The sequence below is a fragment of the Gavia stellata genome, chromosome 20, assembly GCF_030936135.1.
Source record: "Gavia stellata isolate bGavSte3 chromosome 20, bGavSte3.hap2, whole genome shotgun sequence".
NCBI lineage: Eukaryota > Metazoa > Chordata > Aves > Gaviiformes > Gaviidae > Gavia > Gavia stellata.
This window is the reverse complement of record NC_082613.1, coordinates 1,596,532-1,620,991: the sequence shown is the minus strand read 5'-3', so window position 1 is coordinate 1,620,991 and position 24,460 is coordinate 1,596,532. Positions and strand designations below refer to the sequence as shown.

At 61.6% G+C, this 24,460-nt stretch overlaps 2 protein-coding genes across 2 annotated transcripts; one reads left to right on the top strand and one right to left on the bottom strand.

Annotated features, from left to right (window-relative positions):
* Positions 1–6,699: 6,699 nt before the first annotated feature.
* STK35 (serine/threonine kinase 35) lies at positions 6,700–13,600 on the bottom strand. Its single transcript, XM_059827295.1, has 2 exons — positions 13,159–13,600; positions 6,700–7,412 (listed from the first exon to the last, which is right to left on the bottom strand). The coding sequence occupies exons 1-2, from the start codon at positions 13,583–13,585 to the stop codon at positions 6,700–6,702; spliced, it is 1,140 nt and encodes a 379-aa protein (XP_059683278.1). The 5' UTR covers positions 13,586–13,600.
* Positions 13,601–21,895: 8,295 nt separating this feature from the next.
* PDYN (prodynorphin) lies at positions 21,896–22,940 on the top strand. Its single transcript, XM_059827366.1, has 2 exons — positions 21,896–22,063; positions 22,371–22,940. The coding sequence occupies exons 1-2, from the start codon at positions 21,935–21,937 to the stop codon at positions 22,938–22,940; spliced, it is 699 nt and encodes a 232-aa protein (XP_059683349.1). The 5' UTR covers positions 21,896–21,934.
* Positions 22,941–24,460: the final 1,520 nt, after the last annotated feature.

The window sequence follows — 24,460 nt, the reverse complement described above, 5'->3', positions numbered from 1 at the left end:
TTGGCTCCTGGACAGAAGGGCTGGAGGACACCGCTGCAGAGAGGGAGCCCACTCCCACAGCCTTCCCACTGGTCCCAGTTAGCCCAAGATGGGCATTGCCACATCTCTCTACTTCGCAGTGCTTTCACTATCGATCCAGGCACTGCGGGACTGGACTCTGTTTACAGTCATTTGTTTCTCAAGAGTGATTCAAACAGCCCTGCGCAGCACGCTGCCAAGGTCAGTACGCATCCAGCCGCTCCAGCGCAGGGGCTGAGCTGGGATGGGTGAGCATTGCCCCGCACGCCGGTAACACAGCCCCATCCCACGGGGCTCGCTGCGGTGACAGCCCAGCTGGAACAAGGACGAGCATTACAGCTGCAGAGCCCAGCCTTGAGGCTCCATGTGAGGCGCTCGCAAGAGCTGGCTCCCAATCCTCCACCAGGAAAGGTGGAACAAGCTGTGACACCGGGGACGCCCTGCACCACTTGCCCCATGCGTCAGCAGCAGCTCGCGCTTCTCAAGTGGCTCTGCAAGAGGTGGTTAAAATCCATTTCAGTGCAACTGAAAGCAGAGCAGGATGTGTTCGCAGCGTGGCTGTGCTGTACTTGCAACAACAGCCCACGAGGATGCTCAGTGCAGGGATTTTAGGGAAGAACAGGCAGATCTTTGCTGTGCCAGTCTCTGCTCTGGCCAAAGCCCCAGTGCACAGCATCCCCCCACGGCCCCCGTAGCACCAAGGGTGCTGCACCGATTCCTACACGGCCCTGGCACCGCACCCTCCTGTCCTCTGAGCTCAGGGACGCAGAAATGCTCAACTCCGCACGTAACCCACCAGCATTTTCCTCCCAGCTTGTCTGCAACCCAGCAAATTCCCTGTGGACATCCCATCCAGCAGCAGGGCTGGACCCAGCAGAGGAACAGCACACATGCACATGATATCACTTCTGTATGGGAAATGCATCATTCAGGATGTCACAACCTCCAGAGGAGGGACCAGCAGAGCTGAGGCCAGGAGTTGTGCTGGGAAGCGGCGGCGATGGTTGGGTGAAAGCTGGGACCCACCTGCCCGATGGAGGGACCCGGGGGTCTCCCGGCTGCTCTCAGCTCTGCCCACTGGCTCCTCGAGGGCTTCCTGCAGCGGGGGACAGGCTGGAAGTCACTGAAACACGTGCAAACCTTCAACCCAAGGAGAGGGCCCTGCTTCACTTCGTCACCCCTCGTGCTATGCACAGGTGGTAATTTTCTAGCAGTTTAATTCTTCCCCAAGCTTAAGCTCTGAGCTCAGTTACATGGAAAAAGTTGGGGGATCAGTGAGGGGGTGGATTTAGCTCCCCCCTCACCTTCAGCACAGGCAGATCCACGCTGGGGGGTACAGCCAGATCCTCTCCCACCAGGAATGAGCGAGGGGCTCTGCAGAGACACCGAGCGACAGCGATGGAGCAGCAGGAGACCTGCTGAAGAAAAACTGCCACTGCCCAACAAATTGCTCAAACCCTTTAGCCCTAGGAAATCTCATTAAAGAAATCTGTGCCCGAGGAACACATTTCTAAAGGAAGAGGCTGCCTCAGCTGCTCAGAGCAGAAGCCAGGGCCATGGGCACGCTGCTTTTCAGGAGAGGTTAACCAGGAGATGCTGCTTTGCAGGCTGCAATCAGAAAAACAGCCTTTCTGTCTGAGAAGGCAGGCTTGAGAGAGGCACCCGGGCATCAAGTCAGGGGCAATTGGGCGAGGAATTTTCTGGAAGATTTCTCCTGTGGTGCAGCTTCATTAGCAAGTAGGGCAGCATTTCTGTTTGTGCTTCCCTGGAGTAAGAGCATTTTCAGGGAAGGCGCTTGCTTGAGCAGCCCCCAGCTCACAGCTCTGAGACAGGAGAGCTCACTTCATTGACGCACGTTGTTTCAGGGGCTTGTACAAGAGCTTTTAATCCCTCCACTGATGCCACTTATAGTTTTAATCAGCTCAAATGTTCATTCGGCATCAGCAGGATGTGAACCAGCAGCCCATGGAGTCCTCATCCAGCACCTAAGGAAGATGACACTAATGCGTGGGTCACGGCAGAGATGGGAGGTGGCAATGCCGTCTGCGTGGTATCAGAGGACTCGGCGCAGGGGAGGGAGAGATAACCCAGCACCTTCTCGTGTTAATCACATTATCCACCCCTGTGTGAGAACACAGGGTACAAGGGAAGGGGGCTGAGAGCCTGCTTTATCTCCTACGTCCTTCCTCATGCTCCGTATGTATATTTGTGATGCACTCCTTGGGAGTTTCCTTAAATCCAACTGCAGCAGCCTCCCCCAGGAGGGAGAGTGGGGGTGACAGTGAGCAAATGCCAACACTAACGCATCTGGCCAGAGGTGACAGGATCCAGTTCATCCTCAGGACTTCACTTCTCCCCAGAAAGATGTCACCACTCCACAGGGTGGCCCTGCGATGCTGCACCTGCCGCTACGGCCAAGAGGAACTGACCTTTTGCTTTTACCGTCCCATGGCTGTTGTCCATGCCAAGATTCACAAACCACACTGAAAACAGTCTGAGGTCAAAACCAACACTGTTTCAGAAACTAAACCGCTATCCTTTTCCTGGACTTGCTCACCTGTTCCTGGCTAGCGGGGTCAGGGCACTTTCACCACACGGTAAAATTTGACTTGAGCAGTATTAACAGACAAGACCTAACTTGATGCAACAGCCCTGCTCACTGGCAGCTCGCAGAGACGCTGCGGATGGGCATTCGATCCCTGCCCTCCAGGTCTGAAATTCCATAGGGCAGCAGTTTATTAGCGGTGCTCAGGAGCGGCTGGGCACAGCACCAGAGAGCTCGCGACAGGGATGGACACCATCATGCAGGGAGAGCAGATGAGCTTGTTCAGCATCAGCTCCTGTTGCATTTTGAAAACGCAAAGAGGAGAACAATACAAGTGCAAACAGCTGCTTTCAGCTGAAACTGGAATGATCAAAACCAGTGACAGAGGAGGAGAAAGAGGAGTGCTGGAGTGAACCAGGCTGGCCTCGGCTGTCAGACACCTTCCTGCTGAAAGCAGCCCCTGAGATGCTGCAGTCTGCACCACACCGCGTGCACAGATCCCGCCGTTCACCTTGAGCATCCACCCCAAAATCAGACCTACTGTTTTATCCACAGTGAAAATACCATGGAATATGATCTACCAGAACAAGCTGCCTCCTACACTGATCAGAACCATTGCAGTTTGATGTCCTATGTGAATTAAAACTATGAAGTTTAAATGTGTAACTATAGGTTTTGGGTGATGCTGCCACTTGCCCGCCTTGTTTCTGCAGCCAAGACCACTGCTGCCACTCCAGCGAGCAGCAAACAGCCACGTGCTCTTGCTGTACCTTGCTCCTCAGCAACTTGTCTAAGGGTTGCTCAATCCACACTGCACAAACCCACAATGTCAGAGGTCCCACTGAAACAGTGTCCACGGGAGGCCCCTCGCCTGCCCCGGGGGACTCAGAGCAGCTACAAGAAGGACACGCCAAGAAAAAGATATTCACATTGCAGGAAAGGAGAGAGAGCAGTCCCAACCTTCCAGTACCAACAAAGAGGGGTGAAATACTCCTTCCCGTCGGGCGCAGTCACAGCGCTGGGCTATCACACGGCAATCAAGAGCTGATCAGCAGGGACCCAGCGCAACCCAGCCACTCCCTAGTTGTGCTAGAAAGGCTTTTCTCCTCTTTGCCCAAAAGACATACTTTTGGGAACAGCGATCTCAGGCTTTAGATAAACTCCTCTGCAGAAGGTGGGGAAGCACAGTGTTCAAATAAGAAAGAGAAGACCCTCATTTTGCCCAGGGAAATGCTGCCCACCTCTGCTGGACCTACCGCCCAGGGCCACCAGCAGCACTGGGGAGGGAAGCATGGAGATAAGCAGGCTCATCTCCACCCCAGACACCCCAGTGTCCAGCAGAAACCAAGCCAGGAACTTTCCCGGCTGAGAACTAACATTTCATGTCTACATTTCGGAAGGGCAACAGAGCATGAAACCTGCTGACTGGCAGGTGCGTGCAGCATCTGTAGCAGAACTAAAGGCAAAGCTGCTGGGACATGAAGCAAAATTGGGAGAGGTCAACAGCATACCAAAGAATAAGCGAAAATATGATTGCCAGGGTCAGGGAGGGTTAGTTTTCCAGGTTATGACACGAACCAAGGCTGAGCAGGGACTCAAGCTGTCCTAAGGAAGAGGAACTCACTGCACGACCCAGCAGCACTATAAGCTACACACCAGTGCCACAATTAAGTTGTAAGAGGTTACTTGAGTTCCTCGGTCAACTTAAATTACCTGAGAGCAGAATTCAGATTCAGGCCCTGCTCTAAATCCCATTTTAAGCTTCTCAAGCAGGTTTCCAATTTAAGATTTGCATTTAATAACAGACAGCAGTAGGCTGATTTGAATACACAACGCATTAGAAAAAAACCTATAGGAAAGCACACCAAATATTCTGCTGTCCCATAAACAAGCCAGAGGAATGCTGCCTGCTGCACAGCGCAACGCTCCAGGTTTGCAGTGAACATATGGCTGGTGCTGGGCTCTTATCTGGGCCAAGCAGCCATGCTACGGATGCCAGGTCACATTATATAATTGCATCCATCTCTGCTGCAGCTGTGTCACCGATGGAGCCGATCAGTGCAGACTCACAGCTGGCTCCAGCCATGGATGGGGGGGGTTGCAGAAGGCAGCTGGGTTTTAAGCAAATAGCCCCGGGGTAGGACTGTCCCCTCGGTGTTTGTTATCCCTGCATGTACTATTCTGCAGATATGCGCAGGATGAATTTTCCCCGGAGGGCACGGGCTGGTTGCATAACTCAGCAGCATCCTGTCAGTACAGAGCAATCGCAGATGGCAACACGGCAGCGGCGAACCCTGACCAGACCCTCCGCCCCGCAGCAGAGCTGCTCACAACAGCCAGAGGAGACCCATGCCTCGCCCTGGGGCAAGAGGTGGGGTGCCCTGCTCTTGCCCCGGGACTTTATCACACCCATCTTAAGGGCTCACGTGTCTGCAGATTCACTCCCCCACCCTAATCCCCAGCCCGCACTTGCACTGGGACCAGGCGGAAGCAGTCGCATCAATTACTTGCTTTGGAGATCTTAGGGGCGTTAAGTATTTTGTGCAGGGGTGCGCAGGGGTCTGCGGACTAGTTTGGACAAACCAGCAGTGACAGAACTAGACCTACCCCATGGGCCTTCCCATTTCTATACTCCTATTCCTCTGCAAACAGCACAAGGCTTAGCTGGGCACATGCAGAGAAGGGACAGGCAGCACATGGCTTTACATAAGCTCAGGAACTCTCAGGTGGGTGGTGAGGAGGTTTAGCAAAACCTGCCAAAATGCCCCCACCTTCCCCACCAGCCTGCTGCTGGAGGCTTGCTCTCAGGAGTGGGCTAGATGCACGGCCATCGGCTGAAGGCTGGGCGTTTGCTGGCTAGGGCAGCCATTTCATCCCTCCTTGCTCTCTCGTATCTGCGGTCGGCTCTGGTCCAGCAGCATCTGTGTGGTTTCGGGGTGAGGTAAGGGCTGGGGAGCCCAAGCTGCAATGCCAGCACCTGACACAGGCAGGCTTTCAGCAGTCTCCTGTGACCAGCAATGGTCAGGCAGCTCTGCAGGAGCTTGAGAAAGAACCTGGGCTGGGAAGACGTCAGCCTCGTCCCCTGTAATCTGTAATTGTTCAGTTTCATTGAAGTGTTTGGCCAGGAGAATCCCTAGTCACAGCCCTTGTTTACAGACAGCTTTGCCATGCAGGCAACACCTCCCAGTCCTTCAGTGTCACTGGTTAGTGACACCACCAGCTACCCCACGTCCCTGAGGGTCATTCCAGACCATGTGCGACCACCCAGGCCTCAGGACCAGGACCTCTGAGCTTGGGACTATTGAGGAACCAAGCTGTGGGAGGCGCAGGGAGGGCACTCTGCTCAAAGGGAGCTGAGCTCACTCTGAGCACAACCGTTTTGTAAGCTTCCTTCCTGAGCAGACACAGGTCTACACACTCCGAGACCAAAGCATCCTACGGGGTTTGGGCAACTGCAGTTTGCACCAAAGGGAAGTCCTGCCTTTAGCAAGGAAACGAAACGAGACAGACCCACGAGACGGACCCACATGCCTTGTAAGCAAAAGCAAAGAAAAGAGCTTTGTATGTGCCGAGATGGACCTGCCACTCCACTCGGTGCCTGCTTACGGAGCCAGCCGAGCCCCGAAGTGTCCTGTCCGAGTCTCAGAGGGGAAGGGGACTGTGCTAGACAGCGAGGTGCTCCCAGCGGTGACCACAGAAATTATACCATGCAGCAGAGGAGGCAGAACTGGCAGCTCCTTCCCTGCCCCTGAGAGAGACGGATGTACCCAAAGGTGATGTGGGAGGGTGTTTGCAGGTCTCGCTGCCGTGCACCGGCCTGTCTCAGCCACTGGCCAGGACCTCTGAGGAGCAGGGCTGCTGCCCAGCCCTGCCAGCTCCGCTGGGCCTTTGGGCAGCAGCGGGATGAGCAGCTGCTAATTTTGTTTCCCACCTCTACTTTATTTTTGCAGTAGAATAGGTGGAAAAAACCTCAGAAGCAGTGCTCTGATGAGTCACTATAGAAATAGCTCTGGGAACATAAAAGACTCCTTTGTGTCACTACAAAGTGCATTATCGGGCTGGTACAGCAGAAAGAATAATAAAAAACTGTGGATCACTTACCCAGCTGCAAAGCACAGCGGTGCCCTGCCCTGAATTTAAGCAGCACATGTAACCTGGTCCATTCTGGTTTCAAGCTCAAAGGCATCGGGTCGATCCTGCGGGTTAGCAGCCAACATGTCTTTCAAGAGCTGCTTGATCCCCTCAGACATGGAAGTCCTGCGTTTCTGAGGGATGTGCAGCTCCATCTTTGGGTTTTCTAGCAGCGCTTCCCCAACGGGCACAATCTCGGTCCCCTGCTTGATGTAGGTCCCCAGCAGCTCCTTCTTGGTCTCCGCATCGATGAAAGTTATCCTCTCAATCATGGCCCAGATGATGATGCCGAGGGCGAAGATGTCAGCCTTGGCAGTGTAGTGTCCCTCCCAGACCTCGGGCGCCATGTAGAAATCGGAGCCGCAAGCCGAAGACAGCCAGTACTTGTTCACATTCACATTTTTGTTCTCACGCCCACCCTCCTTGCCCCGAGCAGTCAGGCCAGCGCAAACCTTACTCAGCCCGAAGTCGGCCACCTTGAGAACAGGGGTGCCAGACTTCTCGGTTATCAGGATGTTGTCTGGTTTCAGGTCCCGGTGGACAATGTGGTTCTTGTGCAGGAAGGCAATGGCACTGGTCAGCTGCAGCATGAAGCTCTTGTTTGTCGCTGGGTCGGGTCTTCTTGACAGCACGTACTGGTTGAGGTCTCCCCCTTCGCAGAACTCCATGACGAACCAGAGATAGCAAGGCTCCTCCGCGTAGCCCAGGATCCTCTCACCTAACCGAAAGGGACAAAAGCAAGAGTGGGGTTTTCAGACACGTTACAAAATGTCCACACTAACTCAGCACAGACAAGGAACAAGTCTGGTTTATGCTGATAGTAAAGGCCTTAGGAACATGGCTGGGACCTATCGCACCGCAGGATACCAGCGGTGGTGCTGGCACTGCTGTGGCTTCAAGTGCTTTAGGATCCTGTTGAGTGTCACACACCAGCACCACGTTTGTCTGAGCCCATTGCCTGGGAGCCAGCTCAGTTCCCAGCAAAGTACAGGTGTGCGAGTGAGACCAAGCACACGTCTTGTCGGGTGCTTGCAGGGAACTTGGAAGCAGAGGGTTATTTTCCTGTGCTACCATCAGGCAATTCTCCCCAGGCTCTGACAGCCAAAGCAGCAGAGACTAAAAGCACAATTAGCACCAAGTCTATGGGAAAAAATCAGTTCTATGTGAACGCCAGCTCTCCCACCTGAGCTCTGCCACAGGAGGCAAAGGCTAGCTTATACCTTATGCTTTATACTATAACAGCAAGTGGGGAGTAAATCACACCCCTTATCACTGTGCCAGTACAGCCTTGCTAATAGCAGTCACACCAGTGTCAAAGCCTTGCGGCATGCTGGCTCTTCTTAGGCTAAAATTTGTGCGTTTAAGCGTTGCACTTGCGCTAGGGGAGCTCTGCCGCTTCATACAGCTTTTGTTAAGTGCCAACAAGTCTTCGAAGAGAAGAAATTGGAGGCCCAAGTAGCCAACAACATTTAAGTGCAATTTCAGCCACTCTTACAAAAATAACCTTTGCCTCACTCGTTAATGCTGATACTCAATATTACGCCCCAAACAGCTTCTTCCTTCACCAGACATCTCACTGAGCTCTTCAAGCTCAGAGCCTCTCAGGTCCAATTCATTGCATCTAGGTTTTACTCCACAAACCCCCTGCCAAGGCAAACCACTCTCTTGCACATAAACTAGACACGTGGAGAAATGCAACAGCATCGTATCAGCTAACAGGGCCGGGTCTGCCACCAACGCTCCCCAGAGCATCTTGGCATCACAAGGATCACGGGTGGCAGACCCGGCCCATTAGCCGACTCCAGGATGCAAATCCTGCTGCCAGCCCCCAGGTCGCCTGCACAGAGCACCCAGGTGACAGGCAGAGCCTGCACACACAACCAGGGTATCGTTCTGCTCTAGGAACTAGTTTTTTACCTTCAAGCACTGTAAGGGAGAAGCTGGAAGACACCACTTGCCTCTGCCACAGTTAACAAGTCACACAGATGAATCCAAGTGTTTTGAAAGCAGTTAAGTAACTCCACCCATTGGACAAAGTCTGGTTTTGTTTTACCAAAGCCCTAGAGAGCATCTGGGAAAGCAAACTTCCAGCAGCAGGTAAAGGCAAGGACTGCCAGGGACACCAAGCCCTGGGCTGCCCGGCGCCCATGCCTGCAGCGGTCAGCGATCGGTGTGGGTGGGAATATTGGTTATTTGCACAAACAGTCTGTATCCATGGCTACTGCTATGGAAATGAAAGGCTGCACAACAGCAGGATTTGGCTGCACCTCCCTGCCCTCAGAAGATGAAGGTTAGGTCTGGGGGATGGGAGGGACCGTGAACAGACTGGAGACCTGGGGCACTGGGTGCGCTCTGAGGGGCCAAATGGGACCCCCAAAGTGCTGGAGGGGGGGCTCAGCACGCAAGCCCAAGGGCCAGCTGGGAGCAGCACAGGACAGCTTGGCTCCGGAGACCAAAATGCTGACCAGGAAAAGCAGCTTCTCCGGCGCGAGTCACCCTTTGGTGAGACTAGCATGACAGCATGGAAACTGGAGCAGAGGCCGCTCATCCCAGGAGCGGAGACCTTTGCACAGCCAGGACAGCCCCAGCTCACACCGCTGCCGCCACCTCGGGTTTGCTAAACTCCAGCGATGCCACAGCAGAGCACAGGGCTTTGATTTCCTGCTCCGCTCAGCATCCATATAGCCCTGACATGGGGAGCAGGAGGGTTTGGCTCTTCTCAGCCAGGAACTGCACCACGACGGGGAGCACGGCAGAGCTCCGTGCCCGTCACACATGGCCAGCAGCATCAGGCCAAGGCACGCAGGTGAGAGCATTCACACAGCAGCGCTGCAGACAGCCCCTTCCCACAGGGAAGTGGTTCAAACACCGGCTCACCAGCAGCCAGGACCTGCTGGCTCCAACAAGCTGAGGTTTGTTTTTAGCATAACAAAGGCTCTGATTTAAAACTTGGCCCCCAGACCTCAGCAAGCGCAGGGAGGATGCCGCTGACCCAGCAGTAGCTGCAAGCACCGTGCACTTCACTTTGGGTGGAGCGCTGCTAGCAGAGGCTTAAGCCAACAGTAACATTTCCTCATTTTCTTTCTATAATCTGAAAGTATTTTAGTTGTTAAATCATCTTCCTGCCTTCAAAACAAACAGCTTTAAACATAAAGAGCTGGCAAGCCAGTTCCTAAAGATGAGATGTTAGCAAACTGAAGTCAAGCAGCCAAGAGCTGAGGAGATGCAGATGACAGGCCAGACCTTTTCTCCATCACAAAGCGAGCAACCCCATGCACAGGACAGCGCACGCTAACCTCTCTGTCCCTGCAGCAGCCCTCCCACAACCTATCCTGGGAGCTCATTAACAGCTTGCTAATTTGCTCAGCTTCACAGGGAAAAAGTCTAACAACAGCAGAACCAGCATCCCACTGCTGCCTGTAACCTCTGACTCCCTCTGTGCAAAGAGGCTGCGCCAGAGAGATGAGAGCCAGCGGCATGAAGCCTGGGTGCTTGGACTGATGGTCACACGCGTGGGTGATGCCAGGGCAGCCTGCGAGCGCAGCTGAGCACCGGCAGCGAGTCGGTGGCCCTGTGGGTGACATGCTAGGAAGCAGCACCCTATACAGGTTCGCTTAAGGCGGCTCTATCACTGCTATGGGTTAGGAACAAGAGGGGCACGTGGCCGTGCCCAAGCCCCGAAGTGTGCGTGTACCAGAGCACCGAGCACATTGCTGAAGTACATGCCTCTCCTCCAGGCTCAGTGCCGGGCTTTCAGCTTCCTTTTTGCACTCTGCCCTTAAATTTATTATTCCACATCTCATTAAAATGATGAAGGTGCAGGCTCCGCACTGTAGCTGAGACCCAACATCGCCTGGCATCCCGACAGTTGCGCTCCTGATTCAGAAAGTCTCCAATTAATCCCCCCCCCCGTGCCCTGATCCCCGGCACATTGGCACAGCATCTGTGCAGGCCCGTAAATAGCCCAGCTGCGGTCGTGCAGAATGGCACGGCAGCACAGCTACGTGCCGGCTACCTCGGCTGGAGTGACAGCACGGTGGCTCCACGCACACAGCTCGCACGCTGCAGACAGGGAAGGAGAGCAAGCAGACCTGGGAGGCTCACCTAGATCTGGCTTTAGTTTTGAAAATATTTATCGGTGCCATATCAGACCCAAAGCTCGGGAAGGCAGCGAGCACAGCCTCTGCCCGAGCCTGTGGCCAGCAGATAACACAGCCCAGAGGAAGGCAGATGGAGGGGAGAATGCGCTCCGGTTTGGGGAGCAAAACTGCTGCTCTCTGGCCTTGGGATGGAGAGCCCAGCTCTGCACCCCTCTTCAGAGGGCTGCAGCGGGACCAGGGCAGGCAAAGCCCTCGCTGCTGCAGGGAATTTGGGGGGCTCTCTCCCCACCCAGAGATGGGTGGTACCTACAGCTACCCGAGAGCTATCCCCAAGCCATGCCATCTCTTCTCAGGGCGTGCAACATGGCAAGGGAAGGCAGGAAACCCCCGGACCTGCCAGAAGAGCTTGACTTGCTACAGCTGGCCATGCACTCAGAGGGAAGAGTTGGCTCCTTTCCCGGGGGTCACGCCTGCGAGGGCACGTAAAGGAAGCACCCAGGCTGTACAGAAAATAGGACACTGCCCTTCTGGCAGGGGGTCCCTTGGGTGGTTGTGTGCGGAGTGCGAAGGGAGAGCAGGATCAGTCTGCGTGGGGGGGAGGCAGGCAGGTCTGGACGTGTCCCCCCAGGAGTGCAGAGGGGACAGGCAGGGCAGGGGCAGCCTGAGAGCCAGAGGTTTGCTCGGAGGATGCGTCTCAGCAGCCTTGCGTGAAGTCTGTGCCTGGCAAAGGGTTTAGAGGCTGCCTGCGCTGGGGGGCTCAGCTGCAGGGGGCATGGGGAGACTGAGCTCCCCAAGGAGCATACAGGAGTCCTGGCACACAAATTTGGGGAAGGGGGAGTTGGGGTGAGCTGGCGCTGGCTGCAGCAGGCTGGAGGGTGCAGGGGCATCGAGGAGACAGGGCTCCAGTATTTTTCCGCATTTTTACTGCACATTGGCAGAGCTGGGTCTGACAAGCAGCCAAGGGAGCAGAGGAAGGGAGGGAGCTCTTTGGAGATGTCACCATCACAGTCATCGACTGTGGCAGGAGAAGGTGACCCCTGACAGCCCCGTGATGCTGCTGAGGGGGAAGATGGGGGTGTCAGCCCAGGCTGCGGGCACCAATGCTTCCAGGGCTGTCCCCACAGAGCCAGCACTTGGAGGGGAACAGGGACAGGAGAGCACAAAGAACAGTCCCAAAGCTGTAAGAGCTCGAGGGAGCAGGCAGGGCACCGTAACGGGCTGCAGCCTTGGGGTGCTCAGAAGAGATGGGACTGTGTGTCGGGTGGAGAGGGGGGAGACGTCCCCTTGGTGTCACTGGGGCAGAGACTGCTGAAGGTCCCCGAGAGACAGGCATGGGCTGCAGTGCAGGTCAGGGTAGCGGAGGGAGCCGCAGGAGGGGGGTGTAATGGAGGAGGAAGTGGTAAGCACTGGCAGGGGGTGCAGGGAAGGGCTGAGGGCAGCACGCAGGGATGCTCCCCAGGGCCGGGTCTGAGCCTGGAGGTGACAACAGGGTCCCTCAGGAGGAGGGGCACGGCGCTGGGGTGCTGCAGAGGTGCAGGGCACAGGGAGGGACCCCACGGGCAGGGCACAGGGCTGCCGAGGCATGGGGTGGGGGCTTAGGGAAGCGTGTCCCTGGGAGCAGCACACAGAGGAACGGGAGAGAGTGAGGGGACACACAGGGAGAGCCCGGGGGCACAGCACCGGGCAGGGCCCAGGACATGTGATGTTGTGCAGGGGTCCCAGGGGGTGCTTGGCAGCAAAGGGGGGTGCCAGGGGCAGCAGAGCGACCCTGCGGGGGGGCCTGCAGGGACAGGACTGAGGCGGGCGATGGAGGGGAGCATGCCGGGGCAGATACCGCGGTACAGTGGGACCCCAGGGCTGGCAGGTGTGACAGGAGACTGGGACAGCCAGGGGTGCAGTGGGGGACCCCGGGGGGGTTATACTGGTGAAGCGATGAGTTAAGGTGGAGGGCGGGATGTTGCAAGAGGTGGGGGGGACCTTTGGGTGGTCCTCTGCGGGCAGGCGATGCCAAAGAGGGATTTGAGCAATGGGGTGATGCTGTGGGGCAAGGCGGCTGCCCAGGGTGGGGGTGTCTGCCCCAGGAGCTGGAGGTCAGGGTGCCCCGAGGGAAGGGGGCAACACCCGGGTGTCCCGCGTGGGGTACCCCAGCGTGGGGGCACGGATGACAGCGGGGAAGCGGCCGGCAGACCCAGGGTGCTGGGGGGGGATACCCCAGGGGTGGGGTGGCACTGGGGTGGGCAGGAGGCCCTGGGGTGGGGGCACCCAGGGAGGACGAGGCTGGGGTGCCCAGGAGGGTGCTGGGGGGGGGCTCCTGGGCATGGCGGCAGCGCCGGGGTGCCCGGGGGCGGGGGGGGGGTCGGGTACCTTTGAGGGAGGTCTCGACGAGGCGCAGGTAGAGCTGGCTGCGCTTGTTGCCGTGGCTCATGCGCTGCCCCAGGCCGTGCCGCTGCAGGACGCACTCCTCGAAGCGCACCACGTTGGGGTGCTGCCGCCGGAGGCTCGTCAGGGCCCAGAACTCCGCCAGCGCCAGCTCCACGTTCTCGGGGGCGTCGCAACGGATCCGTTTCACCGCCAGCCGGGCGCCGCTGCGGCCCGACACCGCCTCGTACACCACGCCGTAGGCCCCGCGGCCGATCTCGGCCAGCAGGCTGTACCGCGGGGCCCCGCCGCCGCCGCCGCCGCCACCCGGGCCGGGCCCCGCCGCCGCCGCCGCCATGGGGCCCCGCCGCGCCGCCCGCCGCCGCCGCGCCGCCCTTTGTGTCCCGCGGCGGCCGCCGTCCGCCGTCTCCATGGCGCCGCCGCGGGGGGGCCGCGCGCCCGCCGCCCCCCCCCCCGCCCCGCGCGCCGGGCAGCGCCGCGCCGGGGAGCGCCGCGCGGGCGAGGGGGCACGCGCCGCCGCGTCGGAGGGCGGAAAAGCGCGCCCTGCCTGCCCCTTTAAGCGCTCGGCCAATCGTGGCGGCGCGGGACGAACCACGGCGGCGGCGGGGGGGGAAGGCGGGCGCCGCGCCGGGAGCCGGCCTCCCCCCAGCGACGGGGCGGGCCTCGGTGGCGGCGGCCCGGCCCCCCCACCCCGCGCCCGGTAGCCGGGCCGCCGGGCCGCCAGGGCGTCTCAGCGCGGCGGGGGCTCAGCGCGGCGGCCGGCCCCCCTGCTCCCCCGCCGCCGTGGTACGCGCCGCCCCGGTGTAAACAGGCCGGTCATCGGGGCGGCGGCGCCCGGCGGCCGCCCCGGCCTGGCTTGGCCTGGTCTCCCCCGTCCCCGCCGGGCACGGCACGGGGGAAGCAGCGCGGCGCGGCGCGGGCCCACGGGGCTTACCTGGGGCGCGGCGGCGGACTCCGGGCCGGGCGCTGCGCGGCGGCGTGTGAAGGGGCGGGGCGGCGGCGGCGGCGGGATAAGAGCGGGGCCGCGCGCCCTGACGTAACCCCTTATGTAACGGCGGGGGTGACCCGCCCCGCCCCCCGCCCCCACCGCACCGGGACGGTCGGTGCACCGGGGAGGGGGGGCGGAGCACCGCGGGGCCGCGCAGCCGTGCTCGGCGCACCGGGAGGGGGTGATGGACCGGGGAGGAGGGTCGGTGCACCGGGAGGGGTGGTGCCCCCGGGGACCGCGCGGCGCGAGAGGGGACCCGGTGCACCGGCCGTGCGGTGCAGGGGGGTCGGTGCACCGGGGCTGTGCAGCCGCACCGGGAAGGGCGGGCGCGGGGCTCGGGGGCCGTTTGAGCCCCGGCAGCGTTCAGGGGCCCCTCCCGGGCACCGCGCTCACCCAGTCGGGGACGGTCCGACCGCGCTCCCGGGGGAAACCGTGGGGGTTTCCAGCTGGAAGTTTCCCGGGAAAGTCGCCGAGATCCCGGGGGGCCGGGCCGGGCGGGCGCTGGGGCAGCGGGGGCTGGGGCGGCCCGGTGCCCGCGGGGTGGGAGATGCACCGGTCACCGAAAGCGAGGCACGGCGGCTGCCGTACGCCGGGACCCTGAGGGGCGGTGGGGGCCGGGAGGGAGCCCCCGGGGATGCAGCGTGACCCCCCGGGGTGGCTGCGTCCCCACGCAGGGGTCCCTGTCCCCCCCCCCCCAAACTGCTCTTTGCCCCCCGGCCGGGGGCTTCATGAGCATCCGTCCACCCCGGGCGGTGCGGGGGTCTAATCCTGGCACCGGGCTGCTGGGCCTGGCGCTGCTGGGGGCGGGCAGCCGGCAGCCCCCGGGGTTCGGGGCTTCACACACCGCCGAGCTGCTCCCCACGGGCTTGGAGGGGGGGAATGGCGATGAAACCCCCCGATGGGTTTTTTCCCAGCCGCTTCTCCCCGCGTTTTCGTGTCCCCCGCGCGGGTGACGTTAGCGGCCGGCACGCTGCCAGCGGTCAGGGAGAGCATCTGCAGAGCCGGTTCACAGAAGAGCTCGAAAAATCGCTGCTTTCTTGACTCGCTTCCAAGGCGTGTGCTGCTGCCATCACGCAGCCCGCAGCGGCTCTGGCCCGCATCGCGCTGGTGTGTCCCCCCAGGGGGGACGGAGACCCCCAGGGCCTGGCGCGTGGGGTGGCTGATGGCTCCCACGGCCGGGTTGACCCACGGCGGCATGGTGGCACTGCACAGGCTGCAGCTCCTGCAAGTGGTTTGAACTCCATTTGCTTTTAAATGGAGCCACTTCACCTCCTGGCCGGGGATGAGGGGGCTGTACCGCAGGTCCTGGAGCCGCTCGGCAGCCTGGCGCAGCGCATGCCGCCGGTGGGGACAATGGCAGCAGCGTGACTTGCCGTGTTTACGTGGGCTCCGCTTTTTTGTACTGGCGTCGAGTGGCCACTTGTGCCTCCTGCCCACGCAGGGAGGTCACTGCGTGCCCGCACATGTGCCTGCCTGAGCTGTGTGGTGACCTCGAGCCACTGCGGCGTGACGCAGGCAGGGCATGAATCGGCTCCCGGTCTTACGCCGCTGTTGTGCCAGCTGCCGTGTCCCCCGCAGCGGTGACCTCCCCCTGCTCCGTGCTGCCCACCTGGCACGTGCCTCCAGATCTCACCGGTGCAGCTGCCGGAGGTTCACTCCGGTGCTGTGGCGGTTGATCGGAGACTGCACGGCTCCCGCTGGCGGTTGGGAGCAGACCCCCAGGCTTAGCCCCCCCGGGCAGTTCTCCCCACGGAGCTGTCGGGGCCTCTCATGGCCCACGAAATGCGGCCGGCGCATCCCTCGCCCCGCAGCCCGGCAGCAGCCGCAGGCAGCCGTTGCCGCCCCGTGCCCACATCTGCCTGCAATAAGGCCACCTCCCGCCCTGCCCACGGCAGCCTGGCATCGCTGTAGGGCCAGGGGGAGAGCGAGCAACGGAGCTGTTTCTGGAAAAGCCCTGTCCCACTGAATAGGATAAAGCTGACGGTGCTGGAGGAACGGCAGCAGAGCGACTGCCTTCCCATGGGAAGCTCCCACCAGTAGCTCTGGGTTGCAGTCCCATGGCTCAGGGACAGCCCAGGCAGCCGGCAGAGCTCGTCCTGCCCGCGGGGACGGTTTACCCCTGGAGCTGGGCACCCTTGTGGGTGCAGAGCCAGAGGTGCCGTGTCTGGGCTGGGGGTGTCGGGGCAGAGCCGTGCCGCTGCTGCGGGTGACGTTATCTGCCATTAACTCCCACTTGCTTTCGCGGGAGCCTGGTACGCACGCTCGTCCCCCTCCTCGCCGAACCCACTTTTCACTCATGTAGTTAGGAAAACTTAACTTTTCTATTACTGCACATTTCTCTTACCCAGGTGCTTAATTACCATTGTCCCAGGGAAATGTCAGTGTGACTCAGAGACAGTTTCCCATTAGAAAGCGACAGATGAATATTAATTAAACTTGCTGGTGGGTGGGCTCACTCGCAGCTCCTTTCCTGGGGGGACCCTGTCACCCCCCACGCCTGCCCGGATGGTGACTGGCCCTGGGGAGGACCCTCTCGCCCGGCTCAGCACATCTGCAGCACACGTAGAAAATAAGACACCTCTGCTCCGGGGACAGGAGTAACTCGACCTCCCTCCCAGAGCAAAGGGAATCAGCCCTGCAGAAGGAACATTATTACAAATTACTTTTCTCTCTGTGCTCCGTCTCCAGAAGCGCATCTCCCCCCGGTGCAATTACCCTGCACGGGGAGGCGGCTGCACCCCGGGCCGTTGGGCTCCGGGGGGGTGCTGCAAGCAGGTCTGCTTTCGGGGTGGGGAGCTGGCAGCAGCCGTGGCCACGCTGCTCCTCTCCGCGCTCCGTGTCCCCGGGCAGGCACCGGCCTTTGGGGCGATGCTGTTGCTCCCACCTGGAGACGCGGCTCCTGGATGGAGCCATTTGCCTGCGTTAACGGCAGGTCGAACCAGGGAGGCCGGGATTTAGAGATGGACTTCATGGGTTTGGGAGGGCTAGTTGATAGAAATAATGGTTTTGGGGTAAGAAATGCTCCTCCCCACCAGGGCTGTGGTGCCCGCAGGACTGCCAGCACCAGCAGCAAGGGTTAAACCTGCCCAGGGGGTGCCCACAACTGCGCAACTCGCCAAGGGGGTCTGTGGTGGTTTGCAGCTGTGTTTTGTTCTCCTCGGCTTTGTTCTGCGCCTGCACAGCCCAGCACACCGAGCGAGGTGGGGGGGCCATGGCTGCCCTCTGCCTGTGCCCCCCGTGGGGCCCGAGCTCCGTCCCCCCTCGCCGCAGCGCTGCTGCCTCCCGGGATGGGTCCCGCAGGGGACGTCTCCTCCATCGGCCCTGGGGAGATGCAGGATGCTCTGCCCTTGCCTTGCCCCCCCCACCCCGTGCCCTGCTCCCTTGGTCCCTCCGTGCTGGTACAGCCCCAGCCCAGGCGAGCTAAAATCCACCTCCAAGCAAAAGCTGTGGGGTCCCACGTGCTTTCTGGGGAGCAGAGCCTGGCACCCCAAACATGGGTGCTAGTAGAGGCGGCCACCAGCCTTAGGGATGGGGGACCGTGGGCAGCTGGCACAGGGTGCCCTGCTCGCCTGGCCGTGGCTGCTGGGTGCCCAGTGGAGGGTCCTGGCCGTGCCGATGGCCCCCGTGCCCCTCACCAGCGCCGGGGGGGCTGAGTGGGGGGCACCGGGTCCGGCAGTTGGTGTTTGAGCTGGGGAGAAAGGCAGGTTGCTGGGAAACATCCCTCTTAAGCTCCGATAAAAATAGCTCCGTCTTCAAGGCGAGAGGACGGGCTGCGCTGCCGGCGGCGCCTGGGATGCGCTGGCACCCGCCGGGGCTGCAGGGGACGGGGCGGGCTGGCCTGGTCCCACGGGGTCTGCGCCCCAGACCCCCGGCCCCACACGTCTGTCGGGACACGGTGCAGGGGAATGGTGGGGCATGGGCTCGGGGGGGTGCCCTGGCATTGCCCAGTGCTGCCTTCCTGCACCCCAAATCGGGCTTGGAAACACGTGAACAGGAATCGGGGCTGAGCAGGGAAGGCGGGGGGGGTCTCTATCCCCCCCACCCCACTCCCCCTGCCCCTTTGGCTCATCTCTTTGGGTTTGTCCCCAGGAGGAGGGAGGATGGGGCGGGGGGGGGGATGATGCCCAGTGGGTCCGAGCCCCATCGGTGCTGAGGTGGGGGGTTTCCCGGTGAGGGCTTTGCTGCCCAGCCGCAGCTGGGCTGGGTGGGTCGGGGGGGACCAGCCTTTCCCAGGTGTGAAGACCCTCTCGCCCTTCCCGGCGGCTTCGGACGGGCTCACTCCTCTCCCTGGCATCGCCACGAGGACGGTGTCTGTCCCCAGCCTGGGGAGTGGGCTGGGGGGGTCAGGGCTTCACCCCCCACCTCCTTCTTGGGCAGGATTTGAATTTGGTGCCCAGGGCGGGATTCACATTCCCGGCAGCTAAACTCCTCCGCATGCAGCTGGGGGGAGACGGACCCCGTCCCGGTCCCCTGCCACCTCCCGTGTTTGGGGCACGCGTTTCAGCCCCAAGGACCGAAGCTGGCCCCGACGGGGGGCCCCCAGGGACACAGCCGGCGGCGGTGCAGCGGCGGGACGTGCACCCCAGTCCCTCGGGGGCTGCGGGGAGGCCCCGGCACGGCGGGAGAGCCTGTTCGGGAGGTGGCGAGGATGCTGCGGGGCTGATCATTCACAGCTTCCCTCGCCCCGATTGGCTCCGCGGCGCTGAGCGCAGCCGGGCCCCGCCGCAGGAGGAGACTCCGTGGCCATAAAAGCAGGGTGGGAGCCAGCCAGCGGCGAGTCCGGTGGGCAACCCGGGCACCACCACGGGGCCACCAGCCAGCGGGGCCTTGCCGCCGATGACCGGCTCAGCCTGACGCCCGTCAAGGGACACCCACCACCCACCACCCGTCCTGACTTGGCAAAGCGGGTGCTCGGCGGGACGGGGAGCAGCGGCAGGTAGGACTGCCAGGGTCGCCATCCCGCTCCCCTTCCCTCGCGCGGGCGCAGCTGGGGCATCGCTCCTGCTCACCAAAGAGTGACTCTAAAAACACCCCCCCCGAGCCGCGGTGCCGAGCGTGGCTCATGGTTGGGCTGGTTATTTAGAGGGGCTCCCACCCGGCCGCAGGTGCTCTTCTTGTCCCTCGAGCGGTTTCGTAGCCCATGAACTGCCATCCAGAGCTTCGCTGGGGTTCGTTTCGACACCGATGCCAGATGCAACCTCTGCCACCCTCGCGGTGGGGACAACCCAGGTCTCGGAGGCGCAAAGGGAGCAGGGGGAGAGGGCGGGGGGGGGGTGTTCTGTCGCCCCCGGCTTGGCTCGAGCAGCAGTGGCAGCCTGGTGCTGGGTTTTGCTGCGATTCTGTTCCAAAAGGCATCAGCTTTTTTGAGAAGCCTTGTCCTGAAGGTGTTCCCAGGTCATTTTTAAAGGTGAGGAAAGGAACTGCTGGAAGGTGATTCTTCTTCTCCACCAGAAATCTCTGCAGGGTCCTACCCTGCCTGAGTTAGACCTGTGTGGGAGGAGAGACCTGCTCAGCCTGGGAGAGCTGTTCACATCCCTCACTAGAAATAATCGCAGGTTAATTGTAACGGGGGGATCGGTCTCTGTGCCACCCGGCACACACAGTCCCGATTCCCCATCCCTCCTTGGGCCGTCAAGTCTGTAACCAGCCCCTGGGGTGCACAGACGCAGCTCGGGGCTTTTCCACGCGTGAGAAAAGCCTGGGCACCGAAAACTCGAGTGGAAACGGGGCAGGGGAGGAGGGGACCCTGGCAGATGCCTGACACAGGTAGGACGTGCTGAGGGTGACCGCGGAAGCCGGGACTCACCACTGGTGTTGCCAGGCACTGCCACGATCCTGTCAAGGTGTTTCTGCAGAAGGGATGGCTCCGGAGCCTCGGGACTCCTCCAGGTAACATGGGATAGAGCTCTAACTCTGCTTTTCTTCTTCCTCCCTTTGTGTGCTTCTTTTCGCTTTTGTCCAAAGTCCTTTGTTTTCCTCCCCTTTTGCTGCCCCGGTTTTGCCAGTCCCCTCCCGACACTGGAGCAGGTAGAGTGCTGCGAGGGCGTTCGTGGCACCACCTGGACAAGGTGCGTTTGCAGTGGGATGTCCCAGGGTGGGTCCTTGGCCCCGCTGTGCCCCAGAGAGCTGCAGCTCACTTGAGTGCCATGAAGTCACTGATTCTTCGGCTGCAGCAGGGCACAGGGCTGCCGGCAGCGGAGGAGCATGGCAGGGGCAAGGGAAGGGAGGCGGGTGGGGAAAGGGGGCAAAAAGGTTCCCAGTGGGGCTGCTGGGAAGCAGCCGGCGGTTGTTCTTGGGAGCTTCGTTGCCCTCGGTGCTGCAGCTGGCACCTACCTGCACGGCTGGTGAGTCCTCGCTCGTTGGTGCTGTCTCGGTGGCAGCGAGGAAACAAGGGACCGTCGCTGTGTCTCAGCGGCGAGGGCTGGCTGAGGTCCCGCCGTGCCCGTGCCCATCCTGGGCATCTGCCTGCCCTGGTGCCTGCCACTCTGCCGGAGCGAGTCGGAGCGATGCACATAGGGCTGCATGGAGCCGGTGCGCGGTGCAGCCAAGGAATGCAGACAGCTTGATACACGATGGTGCAGATAATTCAAATTAAATTTTAATCTAGCATGAATTAATACTGTGGCATTAACATTTCTTCATCAGTACCAATTACAGTACATTAGCAGATACTGCTGGAGAATACAATAGTCTCTAATATGCGTCATTAATGTGTAACAGATCCCTCTGGGTCATGCCTTTCCACCCCAGATAAAAGCAGCCAAGGAGGCAGGTGGGTGCTGGCTGCCAGCGCACCCCTTTGGGGTCAGCTCTCGCTCCTGGGGCTGTCGTGGTCCCGGTGGCATCGTGGTCCCGTGGCACTGCAGCTGGGGCCAGCACGAGCCCCTCCAGCCTCGCCCGGGGGGATTCTGGAGCGGCACTGGGCACTGCCACTGGCACAGCCATTGCACAGCGTGTTCAGCCCTCCCTGCCCTCATCCGCAGAGGCAAGAGGCTCTGGCACAGCTCCCGGCAGGCTGAAGGATGGTGATCGCAGCTTGCAGGTAGGCTTGAACCTGAAATCCAGCTTTTTCTCCCTCCCTCCTGCTGCAGCAGCCCAGCAGAAGCGGTGGGTGGGAGGGAGGGGAGCCGGGGCTGTCCCAGCGTGGGGTGCAGCACCTGGGGCGAGTCTGTAAACCGATGATGGCATCCCCCCATCCCCTTTCTGCTGGCAGCTCCGATGGTGATGCTTTTCTTCCCCAAGGCCAAGGGGAAGAGCCAGTGATTCATCCCCTCCACGCCTTGCAAAGGCGGCGATCGCAATATTGCAGAGAAACTCAACACTAAAGAAAAAAAGGGGCTTTTTCTTTCCAACGGTATGGCAGGACCAATGGATGGGATGGGATGGGATGGGATGGGATGGGATGGGATGGGATGGGATGGGATGGGATGGGGTGGTGGTCCCTGCCCCGGGGACCTCAGTGGCCCTGGGGGCCTGGCTGTGGCTCGGGGCTTGTGCAAAGGGACAGGCTACAGCTCCCGCAGTGTCCCCACTGGTCCCTCCTGTCCCCTTCTCTCCCTGTCTGGGACCCAGGAGCAGCACCCAGAGGTGAGTCGCGTGGGTGTGGGCACAGGTCCCAGTGCACGTCCCCAGGAGCAGCCACGCAGGTGGAGGCGGTAGGTGCCCCACGCCGAGGGTGCCAGCGGGGTGGTGATGGGCTCCCCGGGGCCGGCACGGGGAAGGTGATGGGCTCTGTGCTGTCTCGCCCTCCCCAGGCAGCGGCTGCAGGGTGAGATGGCGCGGCGGGCGCTGGTGCTGGTGCTCTGCCTCTCCCTGGCTGCGGCGGCATCCGCCGACTGCGCGACCCAGTGCTCCCTCTGCGCAGCCCAGACCCATGGCACCGAGAGCAGCATCCGGCCCCTGGTGAGTGCTGGCCCCACACCGCCGTTTAGCCGGGGGGGGTCACAGCAGCGGGGGCATCACGGGTGCCCGTGCATGGTCAGCAGAGCTGGGTGTTGCTGGGGTGGTGGTCGTGGGCACGCCAGGGTGCTGGGAACGTGCAAGCTTCGGCTCCTCACTGAGCTTAGCAGCGTGGTGAGTGTCGACCCCAGGGCTTGGGGTGGGGGCACCCCCAAGGCGGGGTGGGAGGAAGGCTGTGGGGGGGGGTCACCCCGAGCAGCGGGGTGATGCTGGCGGGCACCCTGGGGCCGCTGCGGCCACTGTCTTGCAGATGTGTCTGCAGGAGTGCCAGGGCTTGTCGCCACCCGGCTCCGAGTGGGAGACGTGCAGGAAGGCGCTGGCGCTCCTGGCCCCGCTGGTGGCCCTGGCCGAAGGGACAGACCCGTCCCCACGGGAGGCGGAGGACGAGGCAGAGCCGGAGCAGGAGCTGGGTCCCGGGGAGCTGCCGCCGGTGCCAGCCAAGCGCTATGGGGGCTTCATGAAGAAGATGGCCAAGGGGAAGCTGCTCTCCCTGCTGCGCGAGAACGCCCACAGCAAGGGCAGCCTCAGCAAGAAGTTCGGGGGCTTCGGCCGCAAGCCGTGGGAGCGGGCAGCCCCCGAGGACTACCTGGGGCTGGGGCCGGCGGGTGACGGGGGCGAGGAGCCAACGGGTGCCGGAGCCGAGGGGCAGGAGCTGGCAGAGCTGCACAAGCGTTACGGCGGCTTCATGCGCCGGATCCGGCCCAAGCTCAAGTGGGACAATCAGAAGCGCTACGGGGGCTTCCTGCGGCGGCAGTTCAAGGTGACCACGCGGTCAGACGAGGACCCCAGCGCCTACTCAGGGGAGGTCTTGGACCTATAGAGCCGGGCGTGGAACGGGCGGCACCACGGTCCCCACGCTGCTGGCCCGGACTGCACCATCACCCCTGGCCCCATCCCCTGCCCAGCCCGGCGTGGCCGGCGTCATCCCTGCCTCGTCCCCCCAGGGGACCATGGGTTCCCGTCCCCAATTGTCCCTCTCTGGTTCACCTGCCCATCCCTTAGGGACCTCGTGTATCGAGGGGACAGTGCCACCCCTCTGGCTGCTGGTGGTGTGGCTGCGGGTCCAGCCCCAGCGCTCCTGGGGGCGAATCGAGGTGGGAGACACGTATCCTCCACCCTCCCACAGCTGCAGAAGCGCAGCAGGGTCTGGAAACTATCACAGCTGATGTACGAGGCAATGGCCTCCGAGCACCGGGAAGGATGAGCTGGGGCAGAATCAGGCCCTCTGGGCTGGGAGATGGCTCACGCAGCCACCATGGCCATGGGGAGAGGCGGCTGGGCAGAGCTGGCACCGCGGCACTGTCACCAGGGCAGGCAGCTGGCTGAGCACAACCCCAACTCCCCGAACCGAGCCGTTTGCCACCTCCCACCCGCCCCAGCGCCCGCCTGGTCCCCCCGAGCTGCTTCTTCCGAGAACGACCCCAGGAGGCAGGATCGGACCCGCACCCCGGCCCTTGCTCCCCCCCGCAGCCAATAAAAGGCAGATGCCAACAAAGCTGAAGCTGTGCTGGGTGCTGAGCGTCCTCCGTGGGGCAGGTCCAGCCCACAGCACGAGGGGCCCACGCACCCCAAGCCAGGGCCTGGGGTCCACGGGTGCCCAGGGCTGGGGTGCCAGCTGCGAGACCTGCAAGCAGCATGCAGTGGTACCCTCCCCACGCCGTGGGTGCCAAAGGGGATGTGGGACCCCATGCACCCCATTGCTGCTGCCGCCCCTGGAGACCTGCCCTGGGGGAGGCAGGGCCCCCCAGCCGAGCAAGGGCAGGGTGGGGATGCTCAGCCCAGCCCGGGTGCATGCGGGGTGCTGGCCGGGGGACCTCTCGTAGCGCAGCAGAGCAGGGCCACCCGCTCACCCCCAGCAGCACCCAGGGGAGGCTCCCTTGGGAATCCTAGCAGCTGCCCCAGCCGGGACGGGGCAGCCACACTGAGGGCAGTGGCCAAGCTGTCCCTTTCCAGCTCATGCTTTGAGGACAGCGTGACCCTGCCAGCAGCAGCTCAGTGCTGAGAAAGCCCAGCCTGGGCAGCAAAATCCCTGCTGAACTTCTTCGTAGCCTCACCCTCCGCATTGCTTGTCATCACAGGAAGCCTCCCACCGTGGTTCCTGGCCCTGGTGAGACACAGCTTGTGTGCCAGACACAGCTGAGCTGCCAGCTCCGGCATGGGAAAGGGGGCAGGTCACTGCAGAGCACTGGCACACTCAGCTCACCCACAGCACAGGCTGCAGCAAGCACCAAGCCCGCTGGCACCCCAGCTCCAGCTCACCTCCCGTAGAAGGGGGTCCCCTGTCTGTCCTCGCCCTCAGGGTGGGCTGCTCCCCTCCCTCATGCTGCCCAGATGGACCAG